The 14,506-nt window shown below is 44.8% G+C and overlaps 1 protein-coding gene across 1 annotated transcript in view; it reads right to left on the minus strand.

Moving 5' to 3' along the window:
* The window catches only part of TGM5 (transglutaminase 5), a 28,623-nt gene extending 23,054 nt beyond the window's left edge, over window positions 1-5,569 (minus strand). The window contains 3 exon segments of the mRNA XM_006093081.3: window positions 350-595; window positions 694-873; window positions 5,475-5,569. Coding sequence (XP_006093143.1) covers window positions 350-595; window positions 694-873; window positions 5,475-5,484 — 436 coding nt within the window. The 5' untranslated portion in view covers window positions 5,485-5,569.
* Between the last annotated feature and the right edge of the window lie 8,937 nt (window positions 5,570-14,506).

Genomic DNA, 14,506 nt, shown 5'->3' on the forward strand with positions numbered 1-14,506 from the left:
TCCTTTACTTCATTCCACAATTCACTTATTATTGTTACAATGAAAAAACTCAAGTTAAGTTAAAAATGTACGATAAAGGTAAATGTTAACAGTGGTCAAACTTAATTGTAATATTTTCCTTTTAAGTAAAGATGACTTGGCTTATAATTTTAAAATTCTAGATGAGTAAATAAATAGCAATTTATCCCTCCCTGCTTTTTGGTGGTTGGGAGTGAATGCCTAGTGCCTGGGATTGGGGAGGTTTGTGGGTTCCCAGGGAGCAGGGGTCTAGAAATCCTTGATCCTGGCTCTCTGTGGCATTGACAAAGGGGCGGAGACAAGGGACCCCCACACAGGCACCCCGCCTTACCTGAGCACCAGGGATTGAAGAGCAGAATGAATTTCCCAAGCTGGTAGGCCGTGACAGACCCCTGGAAGGAGTCAATGTGAACCTTCAAGAGGTACTGACCCACAGGCGCCATGGGAGGGGCGCACAGGCTCACCTCCAGCGAGCTGGCCTTGTTGGTCTCCAGTGAGGCCATCCAGGGACTGGGGCTGTGACGACCTGCCAGGCTGAACACAGCCCGAGTCCCCTTGGCCAGGTCGGGCATCGGTCCTGGGAGGGAAGCAGAGTTGAGGCCCTCTGAGGAAACCTCCCAGCCCCTGAGACTCTGCCCCCCACACCCTCCCCTGTGTGCCAGCAGGGGTTCTCACCAGTCTCAGCTACGAAGATGATGTTGTCCAGGTCTGGCTCGAAGCCCCGGTTCCTGAAGTACAGAGTGATGTTGAAAGCCTGGCCCCGGCGAACGATCAGGTGGTCAAAGGTGATCTCCTCCGTGTGGTGCCGCATGTTGTTCCGGGAGCTTTGGAAGTCTGTGACGGACAACTCCAGCCCTGCAATGGGACAGCCAGGGCAGACGAAAGAGCAGGGTTATGGAGCACGGTCCAGTCTTGTCCGCCACTTACTAGTTGTGCAAACTTGAGAAAGAAGTTTAGCCTTTCTGAGCCTCAGTTCCCAAGTCGGTAAAATAGAACCCACAATACCAGCCTTACACGGTTGGTATAAGGATTAAACGAGGCTCCGTACATGTACGTGCCTCCTTTTTACTTCTTTCCTCCCTTCCTTCCCTGCTTCTCTGACCCTCCAATCCAGTGGTTGTCAACCTTCCTAATGCCGCGCCCCTTTAATACAGTTCCTCATGTTGTGGTGACCCCCAACCATAAAATTATTTTCATTGCTACTTCATAACTGTAATGTTGCTACTGTTATGTATCATAATGTAAATATCTGATATGCAGGATGTATTTTCATTGTTCACGACCCACAGCCTTCCTCCCTTACTCTCCTGGAGGGACATGGTTTTCTCTCTCGGTCCAACTCCTGTAGGACTGGCCAAGTATGTCTGCGCTCTTTAGCCTAGCACTTGGAGTGCGGGAAACGAGTTAAGTCGGCTCGCGTGAATTGCGCGTACTCCGCGGGAGCCGTCTTTAACTCGGTTCATATAGATTTGCGGTGGAGTGCGGGAAACGTGTAAACTCGGGCCGATTGTAACTGCGTATTACCAAATATTTGTTTGTAATCCACCCTTTTGGTGGATGGAACAAAACCAAAAGACAGAGCCATCTTATATTTTGGCGGGAAATTCACCCGCACTCCAAGTGCTAGCATGTCCTCAGATTTACGCCAGCATCCACTTTCTTGAACAAAAGTTGAGTTTCACTTCCCCCTGTACCAGCACGCAAATCTGGGAGAAAGTCCCTGCGTGAGCTGCTGTGCTTTCAGCAATTCGCTGGCCTTCTGACTATACTAACGCATATGCCCAATGCTCGGGGAGGTGTGATGCGGAGGTCAGCAAGGAAAGGCCCGCTCCCAGCCTCCCAGAGTTTCTGCTCAGACACAGACTGGCCTCAGTGTCCTCCAAGTGTACCTCCCGCAGAAGGGATGCATTTCTAACTTCACCTCTGAACATGGTCACCGCATGGTTCCCACACTTTAAATCACAGTTGGCTCATCCATCTCCTTCTCAGTCTGTATCCATTTATGTGTCACAGGTCCCTTCACTCTTTCCTTGAAAATGTCTGTGGTGTCCATCTGTCCCTTTCCACATGAACATAATTCCAACCGCCTCACCTCACTCCTAGTGACAAGAACAGTCTCCATCAGGTCTTCTGCTTTCTGTCTCTCCACATCACCCACCCCTTAACACATCACCAGATGACCTCTCCTCCAGACAACTTGATCATTCCATTCTTTTGCTTTAAAAGCTCTGAAATACCCAACAGCCCACCGTACAAAATGCACACTCCTTAACCTGATACTAACGATCCTCCATACCTGGTCTTCACTTACACTTGCATTCTTACTTCTCACTACTCTCACCATGGGTCTTCCTCTCCATCTGATCCATCTTCAAGCAAATGGTAGCCTTCCTGTCCATGTATTTTGCTGCTGCTGTAGCCCCAACTCAGAATGCCCCTTCACTATCTAACCAAAGTCCACTTTTCCTCCAGCGCCTGTTCAAGACCCACCTTCTTCATAGAGCTTGTCTCCTTTGGCCTACCCTTCTGCCCATCTTCACTTGATCTACAGCATGTAACTGTATCACTCACAGGGAACCTTAACTGCTTAAGGGACAAGTTAATATGCTCATTTGTTCATTCATATCAACAAACTTTTACTGAGAGTCTATTAGATTTAGGCTCATTATGAGATGTTCAGATATCTTTGCAGTTACTTTTTTGTCTGTTTTCCACCACTAGATGTAAGTCAATGGGGATAGAGACCTAGCTGTGTTGTCTCATCTGTATTTAGATTTTAAGTAATATGAACCAAAACATTTGACAAAATCCAACATTCTTTCATAATGAAAATACTCAACAAATTAAGACTAGAAGAAACTTCCTCAACCTGAAAAAGGTAATCTATGAAAAATCCACAGCTAACATTATACTTAATAGTGAAAGATTAGCTGCTTTCCCCCTAAGATAAGGAACAAGACAAGAATGTCCACTCTCACCCCATCTATTCACCTGGATGGCTATAACAAGAAAGAGAGAAAGCAATAAGTGTTGGTGAGGATGTAGAGAAATTGGAACCCTCATATATTGCTGGTGAGATTGTAAAATGATGTGGCCATTTTGGAAGCAGTCCAGCAGTTCCTCAAAATGTTAAACATAGTTACCATATGACCCCGCAGTTCCACTCCTAGAGATTCCACTCCTATACCCAAGAGATTGAAAACATATGTTCACAGAAATTTGTACATTAATGTTGATAGCAGCATTATTTATAACAGCCAGAAAATAAACAACCTGAATGTCCATCACCTGATTAATTAATGAAAGTGGTATATCCATACACTGGATATACCACTTTTTATTCAGCCATAAAAAGAAATGCTGAATATAACATGGATGAAAGTTGAAAACATTATGCAGAATGAAAGAAGCCAAACACAAAGGCCACATATTATATGATTCCATTAATATAAAATATGCAGACCAGGCAATTCATAAAGGCAGAAAGTAGAATAGAGTTTAGCAGGGGCTGGGATGTAGAGAATATGGGGCATGACTGCTAATGAGCATGGGTTTCTTATAAAAGAAATATAAGCATAATTTTCAGCATATTGTAGGTATTAAAAAATGTTTGCTATGTTGAATAAAGTTCTCTGTCTTTTGTATAATCACCCTGTACTTATTTCAAATTTCAGATTCAATGAACACGTTATTGAGGGCTTGATTACTGTGATAGGCACTGTCCTAGGTACCTTAAGACAGTTTTCTCATTGAATCCTCCCCATAACAGTAGAGGCATGAAATGACATGTCATCCACACTTGGCATAGAGAAAACCAAGGTTTAGACAAATTAAATGTCTTGCCCAAAGTTAAACTTAAGGTTACTGGCTCAAGTCCTGTGCTATTTCCATTACCCAATAGCTACTGCCCATTTCCAGCCTTCACTCATGTTCAGAAAGGACACCCAACCCACTGCCGGTTGGGAAAGCACTTGACTTTTCCCTAGTGGTGGAATTAGAGGCTCATTCTTTTTGGAGACCAGTTGACTAGACAGAGCTTGCTAACTGGTCCTGGTTCAGCTTGGGCACATGACCCAGACTACTCAACGGGAGTGGTAGCATCTGCCTGCCAGTGAGCAGTGGGGACAAAGCTCATCCTCTGGATGCATCTGGGTCCAGTTAATATCTACCTGTAACATAGGGATTATTCTTCAGCCCCGTCACTAGATATTCAAGCAGGAGGTACATTTGACATTGGACATATTTGTTCTTTTTATGCAAGAAGAATGTGGTGAAATGATCAATAAAGTAAAAATAAAATGATAGGAAGAACTTTTAAAGTAATTGATCTCAGTGTCTAGCTAGAGAGATACTCCCACACAAGCACACAGAGGCATAGATAAGAACTTGCATTGCATCATTGCTTATATAACTAAAAATAGGGAAGCAACCTGAATGCCCACAATAGGGGACTGGATAAATAAATTACTTACACCCATAATATGAAATACTATGCAATGTAGAGAATAGTGAAAATCTATAGGTACTGAGTGGCATGGATAGAGCCCTAAGGCATACTGTTGAGAAAAAAAAAGTCAAGCTGTAGAAAAATATGTACAATATGATTAGACCAAAGATATACAAAAAAAGAAGCCACACATACTAATATTACATTGAGCATATATATATATATGAATATAAATGTATAGACAAAAGACTGGTAACAGTGGTTTCTCTGGAGGTGAGGCTGGGGTTGGGGTGGGGGTAAAGGGACTGATTATAGCTTTACCTGTAATTATTGCTTTATTTTATTCCAACTGTGTATTAGTATGTTTCTTGTGAAATTTAAAATTTAAAAATAAAAATTTAACACAGAACAGTAAATGAAGGTGAGTCTGTTACATTTATAGAACTTTACAGCTTATTCTTATGTTTTTAACTAACCATTTAATCTTCATAGCAGCTCTTTCTAGAGAGAGGGAATTGATATAGTTAGAAGGGTGGTGGTGAGAAGATTAGCTAAGATGAGGAAGAGACCTGAAGTAGGAGAAGAAGTGAAGATGTGAAATTCAGAGACTTCTAGAGATGGAAGATAATGTCAAGATTGTCTCGTCCAACACCCCTTGTTTTTTCAGGCATGGGGGCTGGGAACTGGAGAAGTGACTTGCTCAATGTCAAAGGGTCAGCCGGTGGAAAAGAACAGAAACCACAACCCCCTAATTCCTGATCCTGCCCTGTCCCACTGGGCTATAGAAGCCAGCATGTTGGCATGCAGCTGCTTGGCTGTGTTTACCTGCTGGCATCTCCTGTCTCCTGGTTCTTGGGCTACCAATTCTGAGGTTCCCGGAGTTTCTACTCCTTCTGCCTCTGTTCTTTATTTGCTCCCTTCTTCCTATGAATCCACCCTCACTTGACTTCCTACAGTCTCTCTGTCTTTCTTGCCCCTGACCTCCAGCAGCCCCATGGGCCTGCCCTACCTTGTGCCATGGTGGCTGCCTTCAGTTCTCGGGCTGCTCCCCACGGAATAGCAGGATGGCCCGGAGCTTCAGGAAACTGGTCTTGGAGTGTCTGCTTCACCTTCCATCCCTGAGATGCCAGGAGACACTGGAGGCGGGGCTGGCTGCTGCACTGCCACCTGTTTACTGGGCAGATCACAACTGGTTTTCTCACTTGCCCTCAGGTTTTTCTTGGCAAAGTTGCTCTGCTAAGATGAAGTGTCATGGCCAATGAACTGTCAGGGCCTTGTGCTATATAGGCCTTTGACAGCTCTTGGGCAATGGGGTATTCTTTGGTAGGTGCTGTGCTGGGAGGGAGGGAGCCAGGTGGGAGTGGTAAGCTGATGGGGCTTCTGGGGCAGTGGTTCTCAACCTTCTGGCCCTTTAAATACAGTTCCTCATGTTGTGACCCAACCATAAAATTATTTTCGTTGCTGCTTCATAACTGTAATGTTGCTACTGTTATGAACCGTAATGTAAATATCTGATATGCAGGATGGTCTTAGGCGACCCCTGTGAAAGGGTCGTTCGACCGCCAAAGGGGTCACGACCCACAGGTTGAGAACCGCTGTAGGGGGATGGAGAGAGGCTGCACTCCTGCAAGAAGGAGTACCAAGGCCCCAAGACTACAGCTCACAATTGAGACCCAAGCCTAGGACTCTGCTAGGCACCTGAGCCCTTTCTTTTATTCTGAAGAGTCACTTCCTGGACATCAAGTGCCATAGAGCCCACTCTGGGTCACTTTAGTATGACTTTTTTAATATTTATTTTTTGTCAGAGGTATTGTCTTGGGTAAGATCTGCCAAGTCCCAGGTAACTCTTGAATAAAAGCAGTAGAGGAAGAAAACTTGGGAAGATTCGTGGAAGAGTTTTGGAAATAGATGAGAGAGTGGGAATGCCAGTGAGTGACCTTGATTCTAGTAAGGAAAGTACAAGTCCTTGGACTGAATGTGTAAGGGAGAAAAGAACTGATGGGAGAAGAGACACAAAGGGGGAGGGTTCTTCATAGGCAATGGGTGGGATTCTCTGAAGAACACCCGCCTTACCCCTTCCTTTCCCTCCTGTGGGACACGTCTCCCTGTGTCCCCCTGCTTTCTAGGTGCCTGTCCGCTCTTCTCAGGAACCTCAGTCACCAGCTCCCATCTCCCCTCCTGTGTTTCCAACCCTCTCTATCCCCAATCAGTATTTAAAGTGTATTTACTAGTATACATGTGTATATAGAATTCACTAACACACTGTCACCCACCTTCTATCCAAAGTGGAACTCCTGCCCGGCCGGTGTTGCTCAGTGGTTGAGCATCAACCCATGCACCAAGAGGTCACTGGTTTGATTCCTTGTCAGGGCACATGCCTGGGTTTTGGGCTCCATCCCCAGTAGGGGGCATGCAGGAGGCACTTGATCGATGTTGATCTCTCTCTCTCTCTTTCTCTCTCTCTCTCTCCCCTTCCTTTCTGTCTAAAATCAATATTTTTTTTTTTTTTAAAAAGTGGAACTTGCCGAACCGGTTTGGCTCAGTGGATGGAGCGTCAGCCTGCAGACTGAAAGGTCCCAGGTTCGGTTCCGGTCAGGGGCATGTACCTTGGTTGCAGGCACATCCCCAGTAGGAGGTGTGCAGGAGGCAGCTGATCGATGTTTCTCTCTCATCAATGTTTCTAACTCTCTCTCTCTCTCTCTCTCTCTCTCCCCCCTTCTTTCTGTCTAAAATCAATATTTTTTTTTAAAAAGTGGAACTCCATCCCTCTCCCCTTCCTCCTGCATCCCTGGTCTTGGTGAGTGAGGACAGTGCCCACCCAGTCACTCTGGGAGAAACTGGTACCACCTATTTTCTCCAACTTCCTGACTTCCCTTAGCCCGTCAGTCACTGAGCCTGTCCAGTCCAACTCCTGATTATTTCCTAAAACTGGCCCTTCTCCGTGCCCTTGGTCTTGCCTTCCCTGAAGCCTCCACTTGCCTAGACAGCAGCTCCTAACGAGCCTCCCACCTATCCTTTTTCCAAATGAGTTGCCAACGTGATTTTTCTGAAATGCCCATTCAACCAGGCTGCTCAAGATACAACAGTTGGGTCAAGTCCAAACTTGTCAACATCACCCCCAGAGCCCTTCAGGATCTTTCCCTCCCAGCCTGGAATCCAGGCAGGCAAACCCCTTCAGTTACCCCATGGAGACCTGCTCTCCTGCACCTCCAAGTTCTTGAATGAGTTGGTCTCTCTCTGAAATGTTCTCCTCTCACTTGTCTACTTTCTTGTATCCAGGCTCAAGCATTGCCCTGGGGAAGTCTTCCTGACTCTCTCTTCCACATCAGGCTTTCAGGGGCACCCCCTTTTGTGTTCTCTATTAGCCTAGTCATACTCCACATTATAAATACTTACCTATCTTTCCTTTTTAAGGGCATAGCCTGTGTCTAACTAGTATATCCTCAGTGCTTAATAATGACAGTGGTTAACAGGAAAACTACTAGAAGAACTAGTAATAGCTTTCACATTCCAGATGCTGTTTTAGTTCTTTTTTCTTTTTTTAGATAACCAGGATAACATGAATATAAAATTGAGCCCCTTTATTTGGACTTTATAACAAGGAAAACTTAGTAATAATTAGATAATTAGGGGTGTAGTTATAATTAGGGGTGTAGGCTTCCTAAATGAACCAGTATGCAAGCTTTATTTTATGACTCAATAAAAAATTGTGTGTCCTTGAGCCTTCATAATTTAAAACTCTGATTTATCTAAGACTACACAGAGTTCATTATTCAGCAAGGGCATCATGTCTTGGGGTCCAACAATGGAGGAGCCACCATTGTTGGGGTTTGCTGGCTGTTTATTGGGGCCGTCAATGAGACCATGCAAGATGAACATGTTTGTTTTAGTTCTTTATGTGCATTATCCCATCTAATATTCACACCATCCCCATGAGCTGGGTACTATTATTATTCCTATGTTACAGATGAGGAAATCAAGACTTAAAGACATTAAATAGTTTTCCCAACATCACTCACTAAGAACTGGTGGAGCTAGATTTGGACACAGTCAGACTCCAGAGTCCTGTGTAAGAACCATGCAGTACCTGAAGCATGGTTGGTTTTCTAGTTCCTATCTGCTAACTGATGAAATAAATTAAGTAAAAGATGATCCATGAATAAATGAATAAGTAAAGGCATGAACCCATTGTCACACTAGCTGAGATGGGGAGGAGAAATGGGCATGGAAGCATAACCAATGGACACAAACACCAGGGTGGTGAGGGCATGAGCGGGGGTGGGGGTGGGGCAATGGAGGGATAAGGACACATATGTAATACCTTAATCAATAAAGAAAGAAAGAAAAAAAGAAATGGACATGGGCAGGTAAGCTTAATTGTGAGGGGAGGCAGGAAGTGAGTGCAGCTAGGCTGGGCAGGTCTGGAGAGGTGGGGTAGCAGAGAGAAAAGTGCCCAATGGCTACCCAGCAACAACATATTTCATGGCTGGGGCTAATGAGCTGACTTACAGATGCAGCCCATCATTTGATTCCTACAAGTCATTCATGGGAGAGAGTGTGCTAGGGGAGGGAGGCAGCTCTGATCAGAGCAGCTGGTCTCTGGGTCCAGAGTCACGGAGGCAGAGGAGAGTCAGGGAAGCCGAGTGGAGTTGGTGAGAACCTTTCCATCTGGACAGAGACAAGGCTGTGACTGCAGGGAAGGGCCACAGAGCAGATCCTGGGACACTCAAGTCGGGAGGTGTGGAGGCACCTGCCATCCCTCCAGGCAGCCCAGCTCTAGCAAGGTCGGGGTGGGGGGCCTCCAAACCTTATAAGACTCAGAGAGACTAGAACCCTAATCCTGGTCCTGCCATGAGTTCCCAGTATGGCCTTAGACAAGTTCCAGCCTCCTTGTCTGTAGATTCAGGGTCCTTGGCTCCGTAGAGCCCAGGTCTGAGGAGAAGGCAGAGAGCTCCCCACAGACAGTTGCGAAGGGAAGCCAGAATTGGAAGATCCAGGTGGGATCCTTTGCCTCCTTCCTCTTCCCACCCCCAGACATGGAGGCAGTGACCCGGGAGAGGTGATTAAACTGATCAGAGGGCCTCTGCATATGATACCAAAATATTTAGAATACGCTTTCTCCTTTGATCCTCACTGCAACCCTCTGAGGGAAGGAGGGCCTGGCGCTGTTTTATTGTTGCTATCATCTTGCAACTGAGGGAGCCAGGGTCCCACCAGGACAGAGCCCAAACTCTGTCCAGAGCTCTCTCCTTTGTAGCACACAATGGCACTGAATAGCAGGGACTCCAAAACTATCAGCCAAAAGGATATGAGGACAAGGTCTCTGTGACCGCCACAGGGGGTGGAAAGACCAGCAATCACTTGACAAGGGTGCTGCTGGCCTGGTTTGTGCCTCCTGCTCCTGAAAATTCCTTTTGCCATACTTGCATAACCCCTGGTCACTGACAATAGGGCGGCGAAGGCCTGGGGTGGGGCATGGGGGCGGGGCTAGAAGAGGTCAATGTGGGGCAAAGGAGACATATGTAATACTTTCAACAATAAAGACTAAAAAAAATTTTTTTTTTCTTTTGCCAGAGTTTATCTGTGGGCACAGCTGCCTGGCTGGGTGACCCCCGCGGTTTGCTGTGAGATGAGGGGAGGGCCGGGACAGGAAGTAGAGCTGCTCAGGCCTGATCTCAGGGCACTCTCCAGCAGTGGCAGGGACCCCGGCATCCTGGGCCCTGGGATGGCAGAGCTATCAGGGAGCTTTGAGACTGTCTAGCCGGCTCATCTAACCGAAGTTCTAACCGAAGTGAGGAAATGAGGCCAGTCGGTCTTGCCTACGTGACAGGAAGAAAACACAAAGGGTACATTTTTTAAAGCCAATTTTTAGTTGGGGAGAGAGGAAATATTTGAAAGATCAACCACGAAGCAGAGATGGCTAATATCCCCATGCCCCTGGGAGGCCCAGGAGAAAGCCTGCCCACTGATCCCCTCCAGTGACACAAGTCCCTGCATCACCAGACAGGAGGGGCAGCAACTAAACGAAGGAGGACCCACCACCCTGTAAAGGGAGCAAGTTTCCAATTTCCGTAGGAGCCAGTGCAGGTTCCAGGTCTCCTGTGGGCGGGCGGGGAGCCACCTGGCACAGCAGTGACAGCCCCATAGAAATGGCCTCGGCACTAATGGGGACAGGTGCAGCTGCACACAGGGTGGAGTGTGGGTGTGCAGGCTCCTGCCCTTCCTGCCCAAAGCAGCCTGCAAAAGCAAAATAAATACAAAACAAAGGAGGAGGAGGAGGAGGAGGAGGAGGAGGAGGAGGAGGAGGAGGAGGAGAGGGTGGAGAGAGGAGTCGAGTGAACCTGCAGACTCACCGAGCAGGTGAGGAGCAGAGGAAGAAGCCATGCCTGAGCATCCAAGAGAGGATGTGCTCCTTCTCGGCACTTCTGGTTGGCCCCAATTTTCCATGATGGAGAGGCGTCAATTCGTAATGATAACAATTTTTTATTGAGTCATCGTTGACACATAACCTTGTGTAAATTTTAGGTATACAACATCTTCATCTGAAACACTTATATATTGCAATATGATTACCACCGTTACACCTCCATCATATCACATAATATTTCTTTTTTTGTGGTGAGAACATTTAAGATCAGAAGTATATAATACAGTATTGTTAACTATGATCACAATGCTATACATTAGATCTCCAGAACTTATTCTTCTAACTAGAAGGTTATGTCCTTTGACCAACATCTCTTCATTTCTCCCAATCCCAGCCCCTGGTAACCACCACACTCTGTTTCTACCAGTTCAGCTTTTATAGATTCCCCATACAGGAATACCTCATTGTATTGTGTTTTGTTTTATTGAACTTCATAGATGGACCATTTTGCAAGTTGAAGGCAAGATTCTCCACCAGCAAAGAGATTGCCACTTGCTTTATTGCAGTAGTCTGGAACCTAACCTGAAATATCCCCAAGGTATGCCTGTATAAGTGAGATCATGCAGTATTTGTCTTTCCCCATTTGACTTCTCTCCACTTAGCATAATGCCCTCAAGGGCCATAGATGTTGTAGCAAGTGGCAGGATTTCCTTGTTTCTCCTGGCTGCACAATATTCCATTGTGTATATACTACATCTTCTTTGTCCATTAGTCTAACGACACTTAGGTTGTTTGCATATCTTGGCTATTGTCAGTGAACATGACAGTACAGGTATTTCTTTGAGATAGTGGTTTCATTTCCTTCGGATATATAACCAGAAGTGGAATTGTAGGATCATATAGTAGTTCTATTTTTAACTTTTGAGGAAACTCTATACTATTTTCCATGATGGCTGAACAAATATACATTTTCAACAACAGTGCACAAGGGTTCCCTTTTCCCCACATCCTCACCAACTTTTGTTATCGCTTGTCTTTTGCTTGTTTGTTTTGTTTTATTTTTTAATCCCCACCCAAAAATATTTTTCCATTGATTTTTAGAGAGAGTGGAAGAGAGAGGGAAAGACAAAGGGAAACATCGATGTGAGGGAGGTACATCGATTGGTTGCCTCCTGCTCGAGCACCGACCAGGACCTGAGTGGGGAGGAGCCTGCAATTGAGGTACATGCCCTTGACCAGAATCAAACCCGGGACCCTTTGGTCCGCAGGCTGAAGCTCTATTCACTGAGCCAAACTGGCTAGGCTTCTCTTGTTTTTTTGTGGTTTTTTTTTTTTTTTTTTTTATGATAGCCATGTAATGATAACTTAAAAAACAACAACACAATGACATACAAGAATAAACTCAAAATGGCTAAAAGACATCAAAGTAAGTCACAAAACCATAAAAATACCTGAAGAAAACATAAGCATTAAAATCTTAGACATCTCACATAGCAGTATTTTCACCGATACATCTCCTAGATTCTAGGACCTAGAGCAAGAGAAACAAAGGAACAAATAAACAAAGGGGACTACATCAAAATGAAAAGCTTCTGCAGAGCCAAAGAAACCATCAACAAAATGAAAAGGGAGCCTACTGTATGGGAGAACATTTTCACCAATGATACGGTAACCAACAGGGTTGAATCATTATGAACGTTTATTCCAATACTGCTGGCAATATAGGAGAGCAGCAGGTCATCCACGAAAATCTGCTCTGCACCCCACCATAGCCGGCTGCCTATATTGGTAGAAGTACAGAGGAAAGTAGGGAAAAGGGCAAATGGGCAGTTTACAGATATGCAAAAGGGCTGGGGTCTTCAAAGGCCTTAGTGATATGCAAAGCCTGGGGTCCTCAAGGGCTGGTGATTCTGGTTTCTGGCTCCAGTTTCTGCAACAAAATTGTTAATCTTTCCATGATAATAGGCAGCTCCAAAAGGGGAGGAAGGGCTGCACTTCCAGGTGAGCTCCCAGGTACTGAGTGCAGCTGCCAGCCAGGTTAGAATGTGCCTTCTTTAATCAGAACAAAACAATCACGGTTTACAGAGCCTGATTAATATTTCTTACAATTCTAGCTGGTTCCCCTGAAGCATGGTGGCAACCATGCTTGGTGGGAATTGCTGTTTAAAATTTTAACCCTGCTGACTTGGCTTCTGTACTTATTTGCTTGCTAAAACAATAGAAAAGTTACTTTGATTTTCTGAACTTATGTATGCTATCCCAATCGATTGAACACTCCATTGTTGGAGGTTTGAATATCCCATTGATTGTGATCTTACTGGTTATCGAAGCACATTCTTCTGTACCTGGAAACCAGGACAGCACAATTACCCTAAATTGCCTCAGTGGCTACAGATAATGCATTCCGGTTGACTCAGTGGTCCCAAGACCAGGACAGCACAATTAACTGTAAATTGCCTCAGCGGCTCCAGGTAATGTGTTTCCGTTGATTCAGTGATCCGAAGACCCAAAACTATAATTAATTTTTATAGATAACTAACTTGCTCAATTTCGCTTCTGTAACTGCTTTGTGCAAACCAGGTTCCTCATTCCAAACTCAAAGATGTAATCGATACCTTTGTAATATTTGCCTATATAAGCCTGATGTTGCCACCATTTCGGGACTGGGAGATTTGGAGCCATAACTCCCTCTCGGTCGCTGGCTTATTAAATGACTCATTAATTTGGTCTTGCGTCCTGAGTATTTACTCGCGGGGTACATTACAACACCCCAACATTCTATTTCTGCCCCTACCAATACATCTGGTAAAGGGTTAATTTCCAAAATGTATAAAGAACTCACACAACTCAACTCCAGGAAGACAAACAATACAGTTAAAAAATGGGCAAATTTTTAACACTGAATAGACATTTATCCAAAGAGGACATACAGATGGCCAATACACATATGAAAAAATGCTCACTGATCATCAGAGAGATGCAAATTAAAATGACAATGAGATATCACATCTGTCAGAATGGCTACCATCAACAAATCGACAAATGACAAGGGCTGGTAAGGATGTGGAGATGGTGCAGCCATTATGAAAAACAGTATGGAGTTTCCTAAAAAAATTAAATATGGAATTGCCATTTGACCCAGTGATCCCACTTTTAGGAATATATTCAACACCAATAAGAAAGAATATATGCACCCCTATGTTCATAACAGCACAATTTGCAATAGCTAAGATCTGGAAATAGCCAAAGTGCCCATCAGTAGATGAGTAGATAAAAAAGCTGTGGTACATTTACACAATGGAATACATGCAGCTGTAAAAAAGAAGGAACTCTTATCTTTTGCAACAGTATAGATGGACTTGGAGATTAATATGGTAAGTGAAATAAGCCAGTTAGAGAATGATAAATATTACATGATTTCACTTACATGTGGAATCTAATGAACAAAATACACTGATGAACAAAATAGATCCAGAGACATGGATGCATGAAATAGACTGACAGATCTCAGAGGTGGGGGGACAGGAAGAAATTAACCAAAGAGCATATACCCATCTATGTATAGCCCATGGACACAGTGTGGTGAAGGCCTGGGGTGGGCTAGGTGAAGGGGGGCAAAGGGCGAGAGAAATGGGGAACATCTGTAATATTGACAACAATTAAGAAAAGCACAG

This window comes from Myotis lucifugus, unplaced genomic scaffold, assembly GCF_000147115.1.
Source record: "Myotis lucifugus unplaced genomic scaffold, Myoluc2.0 scaffold_109, whole genome shotgun sequence".
Taxonomy (NCBI): Eukaryota; Metazoa; Chordata; class Mammalia; order Chiroptera; family Vespertilionidae; genus Myotis; species Myotis lucifugus.